At 31.1% G+C, this 23,473-nt stretch overlaps 3 protein-coding genes across 3 annotated transcripts; 1 reads left to right on the forward strand and 2 right to left on the reverse strand.

The window, feature by feature from the left end:
* Window positions 1–760: 760 nt before the first annotated feature.
* LOC133039775 (uncharacterized) lies at window positions 761–1,405 on the forward strand. Its single transcript, XM_061118723.1, has one exon. It carries the CDS (start codon window positions 761–763, stop codon window positions 1,403–1,405), a length of 645 nt encoding a protein of 214 aa, XP_060974706.1.
* A 1,673-nt stretch (window positions 1,406–3,078) lies between these two features.
* Window positions 3,079–8,317, reverse strand: LOC115696850 (CSC1-like protein ERD4). Its single transcript, XM_030623734.2, has 6 exons — window positions 7,943–8,317; window positions 7,698–7,846; window positions 6,009–6,284; window positions 4,686–5,548; window positions 3,971–4,226; window positions 3,079–3,561 (listed from the first exon to the last, which is right to left on the reverse strand). Exons 1-6 carry the CDS (start codon window positions 8,259–8,261, stop codon window positions 3,229–3,231), a joined length of 2,196 nt encoding a protein of 731 aa, XP_030479594.2. The 5' UTR covers window positions 8,262–8,317; the 3' UTR covers window positions 3,079–3,228.
* A 6,541-nt stretch (window positions 8,318–14,858) lies between these two features.
* Window positions 14,859–19,634, reverse strand: LOC115697251 (hydroxyproline O-galactosyltransferase GALT2). The gene is made up of 7 exons (XM_030624181.2): window positions 18,105–19,634; window positions 17,393–17,625; window positions 16,946–17,236; window positions 15,900–16,028; window positions 15,604–15,777; window positions 15,392–15,499; window positions 14,859–15,293 (listed from the first exon to the last, which is right to left on the reverse strand). Exons 1-7 carry the CDS (start codon window positions 19,009–19,011, stop codon window positions 15,084–15,086), a joined length of 2,052 nt encoding a protein of 683 aa, XP_030480041.2. The 5' UTR covers window positions 19,012–19,634; the 3' UTR covers window positions 14,859–15,083.
* Window positions 19,635–23,473: the final 3,839 nt, after the last annotated feature.

Consider the following 23,473-nt stretch of genomic DNA (forward strand, 5'->3'; position numbering starts at 1 on the left):
GTGTACAAAGCTAAATACTACCCTCACACTGATTTTCTAAATGATGAATTGGGTAACAATCCTAGTTTTGTCTGGCGTAGCATTTGGAGTGCACAACATTTGGTTCGGCTAGGGGCTAGAATCACTATCGGTACCGGGCTTTCAACGCATATCCTCAAGCAACTTGGCTTCCTGATCCCGTCAACCCCTATGTCTCTACTATAGGACCGGGTCTTGATGAGTATATGGTTAGCTCTCTCTTTGATGTTTCTACTCGAAGCTGGGATGTCTCCCTTGTCAAGGATATGTTTAACACAGGGATGCGGATCTAATTCTTGGAATTCCACTTAGCTCTGCAGCTACTGAAGATTGTTGGTCTTGGACTGGGGATAGAACAGGCAGCTACACTGTTAAGTCTGCTTATGCTATGTTGCAACTACAAAAGAATTCTCGGTCTGGAGAAAACAATTCGGGATTCTGGCACAAACTTTGGCACCTTAAAATACCGCCTAAAGTGACAAATTTCATGTGGAGAGCAGTTTCTGATGCTCTTCCAACTTGCCTCCAACTGGTTACTAAGTGTGTAAGTATCTCTCCAACTTGTCCTGTTTGCCTTCAACATGTCGAGACATCTTCTCATATTCTCTTCAACTGCCCGCTTGCTTTAAGTTGCTGGCACAAGGTTGATCTGATCCCTCTTGCTGATTCGTAAGGCACTATTGGTCACTGGCTTGATAGTGTGTTTAATAACTATGATGATGATGTTATTTGCCGTGTGGTTATGATTTGTTGGGCTCTTTGGAAAGCAAGAAACACATTAGTTTGGGACAAAAAAGTTTCTTCTTCTACTCAAATTCTCACTTCGGCTTGGGTTACTCTTGATCATTGGCGTAAAGCTCAAGACAAAACATGTTTATTATCATCCTCTCGTTTGCATGATGGTAGTAACATTGAGCAATGGATGACACCTACTTCTAATACGGTCAAGATCAATGTCGATGGTGCAATATTTGAGAAGGAAAATGCCTATGGGTTTGGTGTGGTTGCACGTGATTCAACTGGCCAAATACTCGACTTTATTGCCAAATATTACCATGGGAATTACAAGGCGGAGGTTGTTGAGGCTTTAAGGGTTAAGGAGGCCCTTAGTTGGATAAAAGACAAAGGGTGGAGCAAGATTGAGGTGGAAACCGACAGCTTACTCACTGTTCAAGCAATCTTTAGTAAACAACAAATGTCTTCTATCTTTGGCTTGGTTACTAATGATTGTAAAATTTTATTGTCTTCTTCACCTAATATTAGTTTACATTTTATTAAACGATCAGCAAATCGAGTGACACATTTTGTGGCTAGACGCTCTCGATTTTACTCTGATCGTAGCATTCTTGAGAATAATGTTCTGACTGATCTTCATGCTATCTTGTAATCAGAATGCTCATTTTAATGAAGTTGATATTTTATTTTTCAAAAAAAAAAAAAAACAATACAATTATATAAATATATAAATATTAATATTAATTAAACAATAAAATTAGTATTAAATAGTTTTATATTTATTTTTAATATATATTTATTAAAAAAAATAAATTTATATACAAAATTTTTAAAAAAATCAACATACAATTTCTTATATAAAAAAAAGTACACAAATTTTTTAACGTACATTATAGTGAAGAAAAATTAAAAACTGAACAATCCTTACACAAAATAGAGATCTAAAACAGAAAGAAGACAATAAATCTACAAAAAATTTATCATATAATTTTAAAACATATCATCACCGTATTTTATTTGTAGTTACCATTACATTTAAAGTTAATGTCATTACTGTATCTCACTTAATATCTTTCCCAATAGGTAAATATGTGAAGAAGAAGAACTGAATAAGAAATAAAATAAAAAAACTTATATTTTAATGGAAAAAAATAGAGAGAACTTGAGGAAGAAAAAAGTGAAAAAAAAACGGTTATTTGCTCAAGATGACTATATAATATAAACACATAAAAAATTTCTTAGAATGAAAGATCACGTGAGCCACCAGTATCTGTATTGATTTTTTTAATAGAGTGTGTCCGATTTCATTGTGTTTGATAAAAGTGTTAAAGAAAATGTGAAGTAACATAAGGGAAATTTGACTATTTATACATTTATTAGATTAAAATTATTTCACTAAACCTAAGTAAACTCATATTGGCAAAATAGTCTAACATTTCATAAAATCCAATTCTACCCCTCCTATTTCAAACACCTAACTCTCTCTCTCTTTCTCCCTTATCTCTCTTGCTCTATGAACTCACCCCAAGAACTCGACCCACAACCCACCACTCACAACCTCGGTCATTTCTGTCCACGACCACCACGACCATAGACTCAACGACCCACAGACCTAATGACCACTGCGGACCCAACGACCTACGGACCCAAGGACTTCGTTATCAAGCACGGCTTCACTATCGGCAATGTTATTAAAGGAATAAATTGTATAACTAATGTTTGTATTATTTGTGAGTAGATGTTAGATTTAGGGTCGAAAACGGTAAGATTTGAGTTTTAAGCAAAAAATAGATTTTTTTGCCAGGCCCGATGGTGGTCCGATACCTTCCTGTTGTTAAAATGAGTAAAGGTTGAAGACGAAGGTCCGATGGTGCTCCAATGTTGGCATGATGATATGGTTTGATAGTAGTCCGATGGTGATTCGATGGTGGCCCGATGACTTTCTATTGTTAAAATGAGTAAAGGTTGTAGACAAATGTCTGATAGTGGTCCGATGGTGGTCCAATGCTATGGTCCGAAGGCGGTCTGATGATGCCTTCTTGACGAGCTTAATGAATAGAGCTTAACATCTTTAAATGTAGAATATGGTTCGATGGTGGTCCGATGTTACTTTTTTTTATGTACAAAAACATAAAAAAAAATTAAAAAAAAAAATAGATAGCATCAGGCCATTATCAGACTCCATCAGACCAGTAGATGAGAATGAGGAGTATGGACAGTGAAGTTAGAAGAGAAGAGAAGGGAGAAGGGTACTATGGGTATGAATATAAAGTGTGCCTATTTTTTTAATATTAGTAAACTTAAAAGTTTAATATACACGAAATGTATACATATAAATTCAAATTTCATTAACATATATATAGCACAAAAACATGGATACATGATAATATTACTATCAGAAATCAAAAACCTCATGCCACACCAATAAAGAATAATCAAGCACAGTTATACATATATATATATATATATATTAATTCAAACTGCTGGTTCGTGATGTTTGATCTCCAAGCTTGGAGGTATGAATGATGTGTAAACTTGTTCCAAATCTACTTGGGTAGATTGTTCAATGGCTGCGATTTTGAGAGGAATGTGGTGGAATGAACGATGAAACTTCTTATGTGCAATGAAGCCAAAGAGAAAAGTGATGATTGGGAGTGGGACTAAGAGTGGTGTGTACACAAATTCCTTCACTCCAAAGTAACCAAACATGGTCACTTGGTATAATATCATAGCTGCAAGGATTCGAAATACCATGTGTGGCCACATTTCTCCATAGCTTTCATATTTTGTTACATATACTTTCAGAGCCTGCAACCATTATTAATTGCATGCATGCATGCATAATTATGATCACTATCAATATAATCTCTATATATATATATGTAATTTTATAAAGGTTAATTAGGATTTTTTTTCCCTCGAAATTTTGTCTAATTTTAGTAAAAAAATTTTAAGATGAAAGTTCAGAGAGCATGATTTAGTACATATTAAAGTTTAAGGGGCATGATTTGGTAGATATCAAAGTCTAGAGAACATGGTTTAGTACATAAACAATTCTTGAAACAATAAAATTGAATGAAATTAGACAAAAGTCTTTAAATCTAACAATTTTAATAGTTCAGAGAGAATTTTTAACAGCCAAAAAAGTTCATGAGATATGATTTGGTACATGTTCGGAGGAAAAAAATCCTAATTAACCTTTTATAAATATATGTACCTGATTACGTGTGACAAGCCATCCAATGGCAACATGTGCGAGGCCAAATGCAATAATAATTGGAGAAATAACAGAGTAGCAAAGAACAATGGTGACAACAAGCATGTCTTCAGGAACCTTTGTATGAAACCCAAGGTCACCTGTTGGCCATGCTTCTTTTTCTTCTGCTTCTGTCTTGAATATCAATTTTCTTTTTATATGAAAAGCAATCACAGCAACTATTCGAGAAAGTTCAACCCCAGACCCCACGAAAAACCTGAAATTAATCACACACACATAAAAATTACACATTTTCATTCCATGGGAAAATTCAAAAAAGGGTAAATATTATTTTAGACCTTGTGTTTTGCAAAAGTTACTAATTAGATCATCTATTTTGTTAAATGACAAAATGGACCTTGTATTTTCCAAAATATTACAAATAGGATTCTGAACTGATTTTTTATCAAAATAAAATTTAATTATAATTTAATTTAAAGGTGTTACGACAAAACTGTTTACATTTTTTATATCTATTCGTGTTAGGAATTGTCTTCAAGTTAGTTATATTAAAAACAAGTTGTCAAAAATTGAACTCAGGGTCCTATTTTTACCATTTTGAAAAATATAAGGTCTATTTTATCATTTAACAAAATAAAAGGTCAATCGGTAACTTTTGCAAAACACAAAATCCAAAATAGTATTTACCGTTGAAAAAGAAAAATACTTTTCTTACTTTAGAGCAACGTAGGAGATAAAGAAGGCTGCATTTTGAGGTATACTACTAGCAAGAATTTCAACAATGGAGTTTGGTTCTTGCTGAATTTCTTTGATTGTATTAAACAAAGTCCCACCAAGTGTGACACCAATGAACACATTCAACACAGTGAAGTAAAAAAACTTGCCAGCAGCACCTCTCTCTGCATGGCTCACAGAAGCAACCCCTTCTGCCTTAGAAAGAAACAAAAGCAACATAGGCAAAACAGACATAAACACAATCAACACAAGTTGTGGCAAATAAGCCTCAAGCACTGTCCTCACAATCCTCATTTTCAAAACCAACTTCAAAAATGGGAGAAGCTTCATCAAATTCTTCAAAGTTGTGAAAGCAGACACAACCCCAATTGGGATCATGTAAAATAAAATTGTTAGAGCAACAATGAAGTAAACAACATATTTCCTTAGTTGTCTTTCGAAGAACTTCATTCGAAGATTGTTCCATAGGAGTTGCGATGGTTCGGGGGCTTCGGTTACTGTCCATTCATCTACCAATTTGTCATGGAGGCTTTGAGCTGCTAAGGCTGCAGATACTCTGTTTGTGAAGAAAACTAATGCAGCATTTAATTGCTTATCTTTAAGTGTTTTTGTTCTTTCTTCTTCATGTTTGGATTCAAGTTCTTTGACTTTGTTTGTGTAGTGTTCAATGCTGTCTACTTCTCTTCCACATAGTCCAAGAAAGCCTAATTTGTGAGTAGGTCTTTTGGCTACTTCAGATGATGATGGTGATTTTTTGCCTTTTGTTTTTGACTCCTCATATATTGTTTCAGCTTGTGCAAGGTTTTTTCTTTGCTTTTCTAATCTTTTCCAAAGAATATTCACCTATATATTATGTATATATATAAGATTGAATTAGAATGTTTTTGTGATGAGTTCAACAAACTCAACTTGCTTGCTAGAAAATGAGTTGAGGAAATATATACTTTTGGAAAATTATTTGGTGTATAAGTGCACTCTTATCATGTTTTTGATATGTGAATAATATATAATTTAAATTATTTTTTTACGAGGATGTACATTGTAATTATTTAAGATATTTTATAAATTTTATTTGTATTTTCAATCAATATTTTGGAATCAGACCCTGATCCAGACCTAGTTTCGAACCTAGATCTCGTTTCAGTCCAAGATCTAGACCTAGGCCCGAACCCCGACCTACTTTCTTTATAACCTCAATTTCTTATTCCTTACTTACATAAAAAAAAAAAAAACAAAAATAATTACAGAATACATACTTAAATATATATAATTAAAGAATAATATATATGTTATATATACATACCTGAATATTGTTAGTGGCGACCATTGATTTGTAAAATGTATTAGGATAAATGTCCTTAAAAAAAGCATCAACCTGTTGTTTTGTAGATTTAGTTTTGTGTAGAGGAATGTCTCTAACAAGAACTGCATATTGTTCAGGCTTCACTTGTGATGATGACATTAATGCCTTCACTCTCAACCCACCAACATGTTTGTATGCCTTCCACAACAAGTAATAAATAACAAATGAAACGCAGTACACGCCTACTAGAAATGCCCACAACCTTCTACTTTTTTCCTACACAATCAAAATAACAACAAAGAAATATTAATTTTTGTGAATTGCAATTATTCAAAACTATAGAAAAATTCTACAATGCACTCTCTTTAAATGGATGCATTGATGTACTCTTATCTATTTTAGCATCCGAAATAACTTTTTAGTCAAATTTTTTCTCATGGTCATGTAAGTTATAGTTATTTAAGATATCTTGCAAAATTTAAAGAAATTTGAAAAAATTTAACACGCTGAAAATAGGGTTCAAAAAGTATTGCACGCGTGACTATTTTATTTTATATACGTGTAAAATAGATTGTTTGAACACTACTTTTTATATTATAAATTATTCCAAATTTCTCAAAATTTTGTAAAATATACATCTTGAATAACTATAACGTAAACAAATATGAAAAAAAAAATAGACTAAATTTTTTCTGAAAGCTGAAATAAATAAGAGTGCATCAGTGCACCCCTTTTAAGAGTACATTGTAGAATCACCCAATACTATATATAGTGGGGAATTTTAAAAAATATCTTTTTGGGTGATTTTACAATGTACCTCCTTAAAAAGATGTACTGATGCACGTCTTCTACTTGTTTCGGCATCCAGAAGTATTTTTTAGTCTAATTTTTTTTTTTCATATTCATTTATTTTATAACTATTTAAGATAGCGTACAAAATTTTGAGAAATTCAGAATAATTTATAATATTGAAAATAATGTTTAAACAGTTTATTTTACACAAGTATAAAATAAAATAGTCACACGTACAACACACTGTTTGAACGCAGTTTTTCAACGTGTTAAATTTTTCTGAATTTTTTAAAATTTTGCAGGATGTCTTAACTAACTATAATTTACACGACCATGAGAAAAAAATTGACTAAATAATTATTTTGGATACTAATATAGATAGAGATGTATCGGTGCATTATAGAATTTTCCTATATTTTTTCTTCTTATGTTTTATTACAATTAATTTTTTATTTATAAAAATACGTTTGAAAAGTTTTAAAATTATAAAACTATATACATTTTTCTCAACAAATATTAAAAAAAAATATCAAAAATAATACAAAAATGTAAATCAACCATATTAAATAAACTGTAAAACAATGTGACAACTATAATAAACTATAAAACAACTAAAAAAAATAATTAAGTTGAAAGGGTAAAAAAAAAAATAAAAAAATCCATATTAATATTGATGTATTTTTATAATAATTTTTTTTCCAAATTTTTTATCTAAATTTTTCAAATAATATTTTATGTATAGTTTTTTTTATAAAAATATCATATTTGAAATGGGAGCCCCTAAAATTCAGAATGGACCATAATTAGTATCCTAATAAATAAAGTTAAATGAAATATATATATATAGAGAGAGTGTGTGTGTGAATTTAGTATAATTAAGTGTATATATATATATACATCGACATTTCCCATGGATAATTTTTGAAGATCAAGGGGAAGATCATCATCTATCTCTTCTTTGATGCGTTGCAATCGATCATCAGTGACAGCAACTGGTAGAAGAACTGGTAGCAGAACTAACCCACTTAAAAATAGTACTTTCAAAACTGCCAAACAAATTATACATATTACTTACAACAAATTTAGTTACTAATAACCAAATATATATATATGTATATATATATCTATAGATGTATACGTACTAGTGGTGAGGAAGACGAAGTAGACAGCAGTGTCCACTCCTGACATGTTGATAATATCCTCTTCACTAGAATTAACGGCATCTCCGATCCACCCAAACGGGTTGCAGCAACCCGATCCGGATCCGTATTTAGTCGGATCCAACTCCAACGACGTCGTTCCGGTCCCTTTGGGTAATTTGGAGGACTTTTTATTCATGAGATTGGGGTAGTAAACGACGGCGTTTACTGGCAACCTCGACATCCATGAGTAAAGCAATACCAAAATCAAAAATATCAGACAGTACGTTCCTAACGATGTTAGAAACGAATTCAAATCCATTTCTCTCTCTCTAAACACACTCACTCAAATATATTATGAAAAATAGGGTACCTATGTACTTATATATATATATAATGAGGATTGCTATTAGCTACCAGTACTTATCACTTTCTTGACATGTTGCATTACGATTGGCTAGCGATACTTTTTAAAAGCTATTATATTAAATCATATGGGACCTGATACTTAATTTCACTATATTGACATTTTTCATTTATAATATTATTATTATTTATTAGCTGGATTGGACTCTAAACGTTTTTCACGTATAGGATCTAGGATGTTTCACTTTTGTATTCTCTGTTTTATTAATTATTATTTCTAACTAAAATGATCATGATGTTCTTCATGCAAAAATAGAAAAGAATAAATAGGATTTGTCTTCTAAATTATGAGTGTTTTGTTCTCTCTCTTTTTTCTTTTGTTGCAAAGATTCTTTTTGAAATATATAAAAATATTATTGATCGTTGATGTAGATTCAGTTTAAAATAGCAATATGAATTTTAGAAATATGTACATGTATTCTTATAACTATTCTTGTAGGAAAAATAATAAATAAATTGGATTTTGGATTGATTAAAGTTGTTAATTAAATAGATTTTTGTACTACAATCAATTATATAATTAATTATTGTCAGTAAATTGTTTTAAAAATGAGCAAAATGTCATTAAAGGGAGATATTTTCAACCATTTATTTAGTTTGGAAAGATTTTGTCCAAAAAAAAAAAAAATAGTTTAAGAAGCAAAACGTTTCATAAAAAAAACTTATTTATTAAAACATTTTCTTAAAAAATAAATCGTGACTTAATTTGGGCTCGAACGACCAAAGATTAATCCATCATATGGATATCTTGTATGCTTTTTGAACAAATGGATATATTGTATGTTATATATATATGTGTACAAAAATATTTGTATAATAGGGAGTTTCATTGAGTACTTCAAAATATTTTCTTCTAAAATATATATGTATTTTTAAGTAATTTTTAAAAATATTGTATATTTTTTAATAAAGAACCCAATAAATTTTTTTGTTTAACACTCACCAATTTTTCTTAAAAAAAAAATTATAGAGGGTGTGCTACACAACAACATTAAACACTATCATTAAGAAAATATATCATGATAAAACATTTAAAATAGACTTATTATAATTAGTGATCTCTAGGCTTACTAAAGAGGACAATAATTTTTACTCAAAAAAAAAAAAAACAAGAGGACAATAATTTATTATATAAATAATTTTAATCATGGCTTACAAATTTGGTCAATTCATGAACTCATTAATTAAAGTTATTTTAGTATCCAAAGTAGATGTGAAATGATTTGGTAAAAAGAGCTGCGAAATGAAGTTATTATCAATACTCATTGTTGGATTATTCTGTCTTTTTCCAGACATATTGGAAAATAAAGCTAACCCTATTATTCTTTGATTATAAACCCATCCTTAATAGTTAATATACCATTTATGGTTAAAATTCTATATCCAATATCACTAAGCAAAAAGAGAAAAGAGGGAAAGAAAAAAAAAAAAAAAGCAAAAAGGAAAAGAGATTAAAGAAAATTCCATCCCATTTCTCCAAGCAAAAATATATATTTGTTTTTTTTTTTTGAAAAAAATGATATTTATGATATTTATTTTTGTTTGTTTAGTGCTGATGGAACATGTACCTAGCTTCTAGGTTGGTTTAATTTGTCGTGTAAAACAACAACATAATTAATTGGTTTGTTTTTTTAAAAAAATTGAAAATAAATCAAATAATCAAATCTACTTATTGTGGGAATAAATATAAGGATTATTTCACAAATACACAAAAATAACAAAAAAAAATTATAAAAATAAATTTTAAATATTTTTACAATTTTTATGATTTTATTTATAGAAAATACAGTTTTTTAATGAATTTTTATATTGTATTCTTGTTAATTTGTTGTTGATTTTTTATTATTTGTTGTTGTTTAGATTTTATTTTTATGTTATTTTATGTTGTTTTCGTTTATAGAACACCGTAAAAAATGTAAAAAAGAAAATCTTTGAACTTAAAAATGTAAAAAAATTACAAAAAAAAATAATTTTATGTAATTATCCCATAAATATATACCAGCTTCCAGATTTATTAGAAAATCTATAAAAATATACATATAAAAAAAGGCTACAAAAATATGAAAACTTGCAAAACAAAAAACTTACAATTTGGACAAAAAATGCAGAGTCAAAATTACAAATATAAAACTGTAAACAAGTTTACAAATTTATAAACGTGTTACATTTTTGTAAAACAAAAATGGCATACTAGTTTACTAGTTTATTTTTGTACATGAAGTTACCTATAGGCTATAGCTATTATTCTTAATTAAAATTATTTAAATATAATTAACTTATAGGAAGGACCAAGTGATTCACTCGAAAAATATTTTCTTCTAAAAAATAATAATAAAATATTAAAATATTTTAATTAAGAAACTCCCCTTGAACCAATGTCCACAAATAATAAAATATTAAATCAATTGTGTTAATCAATTTTAAATTAAACAATATGCAGAGAAACCAATCTTTTAGAAATTAAGATGTAAAAAAAAATGTGAACTATTTGTTAATTTGACCTAATAAATATTGAAACATAGTAGGCAAGTACTCCTCTTGCTAAAAACATTATATATTATACTTAATAAGTACTTTTTTTTTTAAATGTATTTAATAAGTACTTTGAGAGAGTACTTTAAATTCATGATAAGATAAATCATTGACTTTATGGCTGTCACATTGCTTTTTAGGAAATGTATTAAATAACCAAAAATGAAAGTGTAATTGTTTCATCATATAATTGTATAATAATGTAGCTCGAAATTTAATCATATATAGTTTGCTTATGATTACCTCAAAGAACAAAATGTTGACCTTCATGACTTTCCTAACTTCATTTTTTCTTGCTTAGTCACAAAATAGGATCCTTTGTTTGGTACATAAATTATATTGTATTGTATTTTATTATATTAAATTAAATTATCTATTGTATTTTTATAAAGAATTATATTTGGTCATATACATATAATATATATATATATTTTTAAATATATATATATATAATATTTTAATACATTAAAATTTTACATTATACACAAATATAATATAAAACATAATTTAATATAAGAATATTTGCGGCCAAATTTCCTACATAGTTTACTTTGTTACACTTATATAATTTATCTTGTTGCAATTAATATATAGATTATTTAACAGCAAAAATCTTTATATAGTTCATATTTGATAGTAAAAAATTTAATCCTTATACATTAGATGTAACAATAGTTAATTTGTAACAACAAAAGGACTAATAATGATTACATAGGAACTTTTATCCCTAAAAAATTTACATAGGGATTTAAGAGCATCTCTAAAGTTGTCAAAAGCTACCACATTACCTAAAAATATAATATTTTATGTTATCACTCTTTCACTTTTGGTATTTTTTATCTTAAAATATTCTAATAATAAACACCTCTAAAATTATTAAAATAATATTGTATTATGATTTAGTCATCAATATTTGACATTCTTTTTCACTCTAATGGTAAGTATACATGCAAACATGGTATTCATGTCATCAAACATTCTCTAAAGTATTCCCACTGAAGTTGCTTTAAGTGCAACAAAATGAAATATATAAAGATTTTCGCCACCAAAAAAATTATATAAATATTTAAGTGCAACAAAGTAAACTATATAAGGATTTTTGCCGCAAATTTCTCTTTAATACAATATAGTACAATCCAGTTATTATATTCTTATATCATTTATGTTCAACATGTTCACGAAATTAAATTGAAATCAATTTATAATTTTTTTTTTTTTTTTTGAGAAATGAACATTCATTAAAAATAATCAACGTTTAATATATTATAGAAAACACTACAAAAAATATTACTTTAGTCATAACAAAACTTGTGACTAAAAATAAAAAGCTGTGACTAATTATAAATTGTTATTCCTATATATATTGTGACTAAAAGGTTCATAGCTAAAGGTATCAGTTAAAAATCACAAATTGTTGTGACTAAATATATTTTTAGTCACAACTAGTCTAAAACTAAATTGGTGACAACTTGCATCTAAATAATATGTTTTATTCAAAAGTAACTTTTTGTTGTAACTAAAAGTCACATTTAGTCACAAAAAATTTATGTTATGACTAAAAGGTTGTCACTAAACGTAACTTTTTTGTTAGTGAAAAAGAAAAATTATCCATCCAAACTAGTTTGTCATCTGCCCTAAAAAGAGCATTTTGCAGCGAAACCCCCATATGTTTTAATTTTTATACACTTAACTCTTTTATCTTTTTTTGTTGACAAAACCCCTTTAAGTTTATTTTTGTGACAGTCAGTAGTCCCGTGATCCGTAAGGGGAAATACCGGGTAAGCTGTACAATCCCACACCGCCTGGGTAAGGTCAAGTGGGATGATTCTGAGACTGTGTAAGTATGGGACTACACAGTTGAAGAGAGCTTAAATGGATTGATTGATACTACCTATATCAACAAGGTGCATCTTGTTTTTCGGTAGCCCATCACGAAAGAACTCCACATTAAGCGTGCTTGGCCTGGAGCAATTTTAAGGATGGGTGACCTCTTAGGAAGTTTTCCCAGGATGCGTGTGAGTGAGGACAAAGCAAGCTGGAAACACTCGTATTGGTCTGTAGGGTCAGTCATCAATCCATGAAGCAGCCAGAGTAACGTACTCGTGTATAAGAGCCATTCATGCCGTGGGTGTAAGGACCCAATGGAGGCTTGAAGCGGGGACGTTACAAATGGTATCAGAGCCTTGACCCAGCCGGAAGTGTGGTCGACGAGGACATCGGACCCCGTAAGGGGGGGTGATTGTGACAGTCAGTAGTCCCGTGATCCGTAAGGGGAAATACCGGGTAAGCTGTACAATCCCACACCGCCTGGGTAAGGTCAAGTGGGATGATTCTGAAACTGTGTAGGTATGGGACTACACAATTGAAGATAGCTTAAATGGATTGATTGGTACTACCTATATCAACAAGGTGCATCTTGTTTTTCGGTAGCCCATCACGAAAGAACTCCACACTTAAGCGTGCTTGGCCTGAAGCAATTTCAAGGATGGGTGACCTCCTGGGAAGTTTTCCCAGGATGCGTGTGAGTGAGGACAAAGCACGCTGGAAACACTCGTGTTGGTCTGTAAGGTCAGTCATCAATCCATGAAGCAGCCAGAGTAACGTACTCGTGTATAAGAGCCATTCATTTCGTGGGTGTAAGGACCTAATGGAGGCTTGAAGCGGGGACGTTACAATTTTTCTTTACAAATTTGACACGCTAGTTAAATATTAACGTTAAATATCAACTGATAAAATCTCGAAGTCAATACAGTAATAATCCAGTTAGTATTTAACAGTAATATCTAACTAAAACCTTAAATTTTCAAAGAAAATTAAATTTAAGGGAATTTTACCACCAAACAAAAATATAAAAGAGTTAATTAGTGTATAAAAATTAAACATAAAAGAGATTTCGCCGCAAACTTTTCCTAAAAATAATTAGAGTTTATCAATAATTTTATTCATGCTCATCACTCGAAAAAAAAATGTTAGAAGCTTCACTTTCTTATTATTTTCATAATCAAATCAAGACTTAAATAAATAATATATAACAGATCTATATAAGTAAAACAGAAAAAAAATAAAATAAAATAAAATAAAATTTTAATTTAACCAAAATAATTGATATAATATATTTCAAACAATTTTGAGAACACTATTTTCTTAAGTTGTAGAATTTATTTCTGAATATATATATAGTATATCACCTTTATTTAGACTAGACTTTTAAGTATGACAGCAAATGAATTCTTAATTTTATATGGTTAAACATAGAAGAAAGAATATTTATCTATTAAGACAATTATGGCATTGATTATGTTGTAAGATCAACAAACATCCTTGTGAATCAAGCAACTCAACCAACTGTTGCATTGAAATGATGTTTGTTCTTTCTTCCTCACAATCTTATTCTTATTATTTCAGATTACAATTTATTCTTTCATCTAAGGATAAATGTTATGGTTTTATGAAGAACTAGTAAAATTAAAAGGCTAACTATTCTAGAAACAGTAACCTAAATTTAAAAAGTTACAAATTATGAAGGAAAAAAAAAATTGTTACCCTTAACTGTTTTTCCATATTTCTTCCAACTTCTTTGAATTTTTCACATAATTTTTTTTTATTTTTTTATTTTATTTTATTTTATTTTTTAAATTTCACCAGAAAATATCATAAAAATAAAAACTCCCCATTAGAAAATCCTACCTACTGTACCGGACCAAGCGCTTAACTGGTCCGGTAACCTATCGAGCTTAGCCGGTCCGGTGAATTATCAAGCTGAACTGGTTTGATTTGGTAGGCTAGTGGTTTAGAAGTAACCCAATTTGGTTATGTACAGTTAACTGTGCTCATGTATTTCAACAGTGTGTCGGTCTATGTGTTGGCGCATACATGGCAGGTTCGGGTTGGTTTAACGCGATGAACTCAGGTCCAACTGGATACCGTTGAAACCGAAATCAACCTTACTATGATGACTCACTTGACAAGCAATGCTCAGAAATTCATAACTTGGTTTGAACATAGGGGCAAAAATCAGCAAGCAATCATTCACTGCTTACAAAATTCATTGATAAGATTCATAACTTAATGGAACATATGGACAAAAAATAAGCCAGGAAAAGACTATACGAAATCGAAAAGAAGAAGAAGAAAAAGAAAAGTTTCATAATATTTTCAACAAACTCGAAATGCTTCTTTCTTTTTCTTATCTAAAGTTACAACAATGAGCTCTTCCTCTAGCCAACTTATCCCAAAGACAAATCATTTGCCTTGGGGATTGGTAATGTGCAGTATAATAATCTACTAAACAACCATACTGACAAAACTTCCAATTATGGGAATATTGGACGGCTGCGATCGTGCTGTTGAATTGTTCGACCCACATTCCCATGCTCACATCTTCCATCTTGAAAAGCTAGATGAAGCAAACAGAAGAACATTGATTAGCAGAGAAAGTAGTAAAGGGGGTACCGAAATCACAGAGGGCGAGAGAGAGAGAGAATAGAAACTAACCCTTAGGCTTCTGTTTCCATGTTGAGACACAACAAATTTGGCAATGTCACTTGAAATAATGTATCCAGGACCATTGGCATATGGAGGATAAACTTCTTCTGGCCATTCCTGTCACAATCAAACAATAGAACTTTTAAGTAAAACGAAAATTTTAACTTAACTTAAGCAACAAATCCAAAGCAGGTAGCACAAAAGCAAGCCAACTTGCATACCTCGTAAGTTACCGCCCATTTACCACTTCTGAGAGGACGATGCAAGAGGTTAAGATTGCCCATGTAAAGAGATTTTTTGCGAGAGATGCCCTCGATCTCTTTCAAAACAGTGTCCACCCTTATAAATGTGTCATCATCACACTTCATGATGTATGCAGCCGTCACATTCTGAACCTGCATTAACATATTCAAGACTATTTGATCAGAAGCAATAAAAACTCAGACCCAACACAATAAATTTCCAATCTATTGAGTATTGAAAGAATAATGAGTCAAGTTTAATGAGAACTACTTACCCCATACTCACAAATAGCAATAGTTTTAAGAACAACAAGCTCGTAGCGATCCATGAAGGGTAAAATCACAATATCACCGAAGTAAGCAGCCTCCTTCTTCATCATCAAATTCACCTCCTTCCTCGGATTCTAAACATCCATTTTACAAACGAGTATAAACATCATATATTGAAAGAACATGATGATCGAATAACTTCGAAAACAAAAAAACAAATTGTCTTTACACAAAGATGCTTATATGTTCTTGTAATTATCTATTAATTAATATCATAATCTAAACTTATCGAACTCAACAATTAAAACTAAGTAATAAACGGGTATCTAGTGCCTTAAGCTACTTCGTTAAGTTATAGTTTCAACCACTTACGAAAGGTAACATGTACTACAATGTTTTCTATTAAAAAAGAGAATCACTTCTAAATGCAAGCAGACACATCTTCAAAGAAATACGAGTGTATCGAAGCCTTCTAACTAATTAAACTTCAAAGAACTCCCAAACTTCAACATTTAGAACCCGAGCCTTCTGAACTGCTAACACTCATTAAAATATAAACATGGAATGGCATACCCTTTGGTTCACAGTAAATCAGTATGGTATGTATCATTGAAAATTACTTCACTTGCTTCTAGTATTACTTGATCTAAGTTCGAAAAACATACCATACAATGTTATAATACGAAAATTAACTATACTACAGTCTTAACTTAAATATTTCATACCTTAAAAGATCCACCAGCTAAAAAATACAATCTCAGCTAAAAACCGAAAAGTAACCTAGTTCCCCACTTCCCCGCTTCACATTAGCATGAAATTCATTTCTTTCCGAAGATCTAGTACACATTCACTATCTCTCTCATTTTGACAATACCGACTATTTTTAGTTCTTTTTCTTGGGATTCCAATACTGAAATTTGTATCAGACAAGTAATATATTCTGCAGAATCATTTTGCTAGCTACAACTTTGCTTCTGATTTCAATCATTCAACCTTTCGCTCAAAACAATATGCTAATTATTGATGACAAACATAATAGCGAAATCCTTACCAGTGCAACAAAGAAGCGTACTACTACACGTGAAGATTTGATTGCTGATGATTGCATCCAAGTTTTTCTCACAGCCATCCGCTCTGCAAAGTGATTGGTTGCTGAGAGAACTCCGATGAAAACCTGAACAGGGTGTTTAGGTACAGGATGGGATTTCCACTTCTCCGACATTTCTAATACTCTTCGAGGGGAGAAACTTGGATGTGAAGCAGGAAGAGACGTAGCATACACTGAATGAATATCCACTTCTCCTTTAACTGCTAACCCCGTTGCATCTTCCAGTGTAAAACCCTAAATGTGTATAGAGAAAAATGTCAAACGAAGAAAGAACTTTAATGTTTCATACAATAAATTGGGAAACAAAGTAAAGAAGGGAAAAACAGCTGTAATAAAGTCAAAAGGCTCTAATAAGTTAATAACATGCTCGTGATATATGCAACTAATTACCGTTCGATATGGAAATGAGGTCACATGCCTACCCCCAACAGTAATATGATATCCTTCTACACCGGCACGTATGGTCAAAACAAAGAGTCTACCCTCCACAAATGGAAATGGCCAGGTCACTTCTGGCTTTTGCTCACGTCCTATGAATCGCTTAAACCATGAGGTTGTCTTGGACTCCTTTGAGTCTACAATATCATTCCTCATCCACTTTTCACATCTCCGAAATCCATCAACTGCCAAACATACGGTTAGAAACACATTATAACAAATACAATGCTAGGGTGACTTGAGTCCTGACTATGCAGAGATAAGAGAACATAAGTTTAACTGGCGACATTTGCGAAAACAATTACAAGACACAAGCAAGAATGGTGAAAAAGAAGGTAAAAGCATAAGTTAAGAATACAAGCAAGAATTTAGAAATAAGAAGCTTAAAATTTTAGTAAAAGCTTGTAGAGGTCAATAACTTCTCATCAAAATACAAAAATGTATCGATTGCCCACTTCCTACAAACCGACCTGAACCTTTGGGTAGGCTCCTTAGGATCAACAACTTCAGTAGTAAATGATTTATATTTTCCCAATCTTATAAAATACTTTCTTCATACATAAAAGTATCTACAGTAATCCTTAACTGGATGGATTAAATAATGTGTTCTTCTATGCATTAATAAAAAGACAAGTATATATATAGTAAACAATATATAACATACCAAGCATGTCTTCGTCACTTTTGGATGGTAAACCATCACACCTTTGAGCTCCTCCCCATTGCATCCTGTAACAAGTGTTGTGCTCAATGACTGGCCTGTGGCTCCAATCTCCTTTCAGTCGAGGATTCAAGTGCATAATCTTCGGCGGGTCCTCTCCATCCACTGCCTTCAAACCTTGCAATTCAACCATGAATTGTGAAACCATAACCAGTGGATCACCACGCCTCAACTTCGCGAGCTGGGGCACAAACTCCTGATGAGCATAATGAGGTGTTCCCACTAATGTGATAGAAGAACCAGCAGCAAGCCCACAAGGAAGGAACATCACTTTATCTCCCACTGCCAATTCTTCTCCACTCATTGATAACCAAGAAGGACAAGACTCCGGCTTTCCCTCGATCATAGATGTCTCAGCAGTCTCCTTTACATCAAGTTTATCCAACTCATCCCAAGCCTTCAAACCTAATGTCCAAGCCTCATCTGCCATTCTCTCAAGCAATGACAAATTGTTAGTCCTATTTATCCTTCTCATGATATCACCAGTTATTCGACCATACCGATGTTGAAGAGGTCTAATAGGTGCAGAGCCATTTCTCTCCTCTTCCAATGGTTCCTTACTAGGCCTTACTGGGGCATCTTGGTTTTGGTTATCTTCTAATTTCCGGTGAAATGTATCCTTATAAACAGAACTGAAAAAAGGTTTGTTTATCTCTGAATCTTCAGAGTTCCTAATCTTTGTTCCATCCAATTCAATATAACTATCATCACCATTCAACACTGCTGCACTCTCTAAAAACTGGGGAAACTTAAATGATATGAAAACCAAGTATAATGCTGCTATAACCAACAAAAGGTGTGATAATCTGAACCTCCTAGACACCGGAGGTTCACCTTTTGGTCTTTTCATTTCTACCAAAAACCCAAAAAAAAAAAAAAAAAACAAAGCAACTACAATACAATCCTCTTCCTCTCTACCATAGCCAAAAGCTTCTCAAACCCATTTCAATAAATATCAACAAGAACCTCCAAAACCAGACAAAATCCTCAAACAGAACAATACCCAATACTAGAAAACGATCGAAAATAAGAAAAATCAAACCTTTTTCACGAATCAACAGCTGGGGTTGCCAAAACTACAGAGATCGATTGATGTTCATAATTGGAAAACACAAAAAAGCGAGCCAAACCCATCAAAAGCTGACTCACCAAAAAGCTGTATCAATCATAATCTCACCGGCATTCCTTACAGGGTGCTCGATCTCGACCTAGATTAAAAACCCAGTCTTGTTTAGAAAATGGCCGATTTAAAACCCAAATATCTAGAAAGCGAGTATAAATGTTATACAGAAAGAAAGGAGGGAATTAGAGAAAATGAAAATATAAAAATTATTTATTTTTTTAATAAAAGTAATTTAAGAATGAATGAGTAACAGAAAAAAATGAGAACTTTTCTTGACTTTGAAACAGAAAGCAGATAAACTGTAGATATTTCATTCTCCAATTTTTATAAATAATTAAATATACATTTTTATTCTATTTTTGTCTCAAAAAAATAGTATTTTAATGCATTCTAGGCTGTGTAACTGTAAACTATTATTTCACATACCTTTCAAAAAAAAAAAAACTATTATTTTACAAAAAAAAAAAAAAAATCCTTTTATTAATGTATAATGCCCTCTTTTATGATGGCATAACTTCTATTTATTAGATTTAAGAGATATGAAAGGAAGTTAATTTAATAAAGTGTTGGGAATATAGCTTATAATAATGAGCATAGTTATTTAGATTTAAGAATATTTGGGGCGAAATTTTTTTAGTATTTATAATTATTACTAGAAGAGTCGCCACGTAAATATTAGTTTTATATAAGTTCTAGTGGTTTTTGTTTAAGAATTCAGTAACTAAGCAACGGCAGATAGATTTATTTAATTTTTTCATATTTGTAAAGATTATAAATCTAAACTTTTAATTTTCTTGATTTGAGATTTTGAATTGTTTTGATTTATTTGTTTATGAAGTTATTGAAATGCTTGAATATTTATTTGTTCTGATTTTGAATTGTTCTGATTTATTCATACTTAAATATTTATATTGATGATTATTAATGAAATTAGTATGTAGCTTTATGTTTCTAAAAAAAAAGGTATTTTTTAATATAGAGTTTAAATTTTATATTGATGATTGTTAATGAAATTAGTCTCTAACTTTATGTTTCTAGAAAAAAAAAAGTATTATTTTATATAGAGTTTAAATTTAAATTTATATAAACATATTTATTTTTAAAAAGAGTCATTCATAAAAAAAAAATCGCATAAATACACAAATAAACTAAAAAAATTATCAAGTCTATGTGGCTCAAATTTTCGCAGAAACTATATATTTGTCGACCTAATTCATCCTATATGCTAATGTGGAACTCCATAGGATCGTTACAAAGCCACTTGAAAACCCAAACTACAAAATCGAAATTAATCAAATCCACCCAACAATAAGAAGAAAATAGATTTACAAACACGTAGGCTTCAATAATTTAACAACATACAAAGCTAAATTTGTAATTAACAATAATAACAAGAAAATTAAAAGAGTACCCGAAGATCTCCGAGCAAGTCCGATAATTTATGGGGAAGAAATTAGCAAGATCGAAAGATAGGTCTTTTTGAATAGGGAAGCAAGTGTGGAATATGATATGAAATTAATAATGATAATATGCAGAGATATTTAACAATATTTTTTTTTTTGAAGGGGTTACAATTTTCTGTTCTCGAAAAAAATACACACTTCCAAAGAATATAGTATTATTTATTTATTTAGGCTTTTTTTTTTTGTAATTTTTCATTTTGCCAATGTGGAAATAAAATTTGGAAAAAACTAAAAAAAAATAAATATAAGTACATCGTGAAAGTTTAGCTCTAAAGATCTAAATTTATAGCCTGCCTATAATTTAATTTCTAAAAAAAATATCTGTAATGATGCAACAAAAAAAAAAGAATAATAAAGAATAAATAATAATTATTGAATCTTTTTAATAACAAAGTGAGAGAGAGAGAGAAGGGTGGAAAGATTGATTCCATCAAAGCGGGTGAATCGGATGATATTTGGGTTGATCGAAAACTAATTATGGGTTTAATTAAAAAAAGATTGTTTAATTTTTTGGGTTTAATTATTGGGTTTATTTGTTAACGGGAGATCAAACCTATTAACATCGTTAAATTTAACAGAATATTCTTTTATTTTTAAAGTATATTCTGTTAAACCAAGAAATGCCGTTAGATAAGCACTTTTAATATATAAAGATACATATGATTCTAATAAAAAAAAAGTAATCCTAAAATATTTTATTTTATGATTTTATTGTAGTTGTATTTAATATTTAAATACACTAATAATATATATTTAATGTAATTTATCAAAAATAATATATTATCTATGGTAATAATTCACACCTTAAAATGTCCTTAACATTTTCCTATGATTATTTGTAGTGGACAACTTTTTTCAACCTATTTTTAATAAATTAGATAATGTTATCAAATTTGTTGAAAAGCATTGCCAACTCACAAGTGGTCATAGATTTTTCTATTTTCTATAAACATATATATATTAAGACCAATGCTTTAGCACGATTCATTTAACCAAATATTCATAAGTTTCTCAGTGTATGTGCATGTCTTATTTTCTGAATTTGTTCTTGGTGAATATGCCAAATTAATATAAAAGATACTAGTCAACTTATTATTATCAAATCATAATAATAATTATTATTTATTTTTCTAAAACTTTGACATATTTTAGGATGTGATTTTTTATTAATGCGAAGAAGAAAAGAAAAGAAAATTGTATATTGAATGAATTAATTGTTACAGAGGAAACAAAGCTATATATAGCAATTACAAAACAGAGAAAGAAAACAACTATCCTAGAACAGGGGAACCGACTTAACTTAAACACCACAAAATAGGGAAAAGAACTGTTAACAACTAAGCTAACTAACAACAGAAATAACAACCTACTGACACACATAACAGTAATAACAAACTGAACTAAATAATGTTGTTGATATTCTAATATCCCCCCCTCAAGATGGACGGTATATGTCATGAACGGACATCTTGGCAATATGAGAAGAGAGAATAGTAGAAGGCAGCGGTTTTGTAAAGGCATCAGCAAGTTGAAGAGAGCTGTTGACAGGGATGAGCCGTATGGTGGAATTCTTGATTTTGTCACGAATGAAGTGACAATCAAGTTCGATATGTTTGGTGCGCTCATGAAAAGTGGGGTTGTTGGCGATGTGGATGGCGGAGCGATTGTCACAATATATGAAGGCTGGACCATTTTGGGAAACTTGAAAATCTTGAAGAAGATATTGAAGCCAAGTTAATTCGCTACCAGTGGCAGCAAGGGCTCGGTATTCAGCTTCAGCTGAACTTTTGGAGATAGTAGGCTGCTTCTTGGTGCGCCATGAGATGAGACAGTCGCCTAAAAAGACACAAAATCCCGTGGTGGATCTTCGAGTAGTGGGGCAAGATGCCCAATCAGAATCAGAAAATCCTCTAAGGTGTAAGGAGGAGGTAGTAGTGTAAAGAAGACCCTGGCCGGGGCTACCTTTAAGGTATCGAATCAAATGGTGAACAGCTTGTAGATGAGGAGTGTGAGGCTTAGCCATGAACTGACTAAGATTGTTGACAGCATAGGTGATGTCGGGTCTAGACAATGTTAAGTAGAGAAGGCGGCCAATCAATTGTCGATATGAAGAGGGGTTATCAAGTGGTTCTCCTTGCTCATCATCTAGCTTTAGTCTTGGATCCATAGGTGTTTTGGTAGGTTTACTACCTATGTATCCAGTGTCTTCAAGTAATTGAATAGTGTACTTTCGTTGAGATAGAAAAAGTCCTTCACTAGACCGGGCTATCTCAAAACCAAGGAAGTATTTTAAGGGGCCGAGAGCCTTCAGGCTGAATTTGTTGTTGAGAGTCTCTTGTAATTGATGGAGAAGGTGTAGGCTAGGTCCAGTGATGATTATATCATCCACGTAAACAAGAAGAGCGATGAAAGTGTCTTGTGATCCTTTAGTAAATAAGGTATAATCAGCCTTTGATTGTTGGAAACCATCAGCTAGAAGAGCATCAGAAAGTTTGCGATACCATTGCCTTGATGATTGTTTAAGGCCATAAATGGACTTGTGCAATTTGCAAACAAGTGTTGTATTGGAGGGGACATCAGTAGGTAGTGGAAGTCCTTGTGGGAGTGTCATGTAGACTTCTTCTTGAAGGTCTCCATTGAGAAAAGCGTTGTTGATGTCAAGTTGAAGAATGGGCCATTGTTTGATTGTTGAAATGGCTAAGAGCAATTTGAAAGTGACCATCTTA

This window comes from Cannabis sativa, chromosome 7, assembly GCF_029168945.1.
Source record: "Cannabis sativa cultivar Pink pepper isolate KNU-18-1 chromosome 7, ASM2916894v1, whole genome shotgun sequence".
In the NCBI taxonomy this organism is placed as follows: domain Eukaryota; kingdom Viridiplantae; phylum Streptophyta; class Magnoliopsida; order Rosales; family Cannabaceae; genus Cannabis; species Cannabis sativa.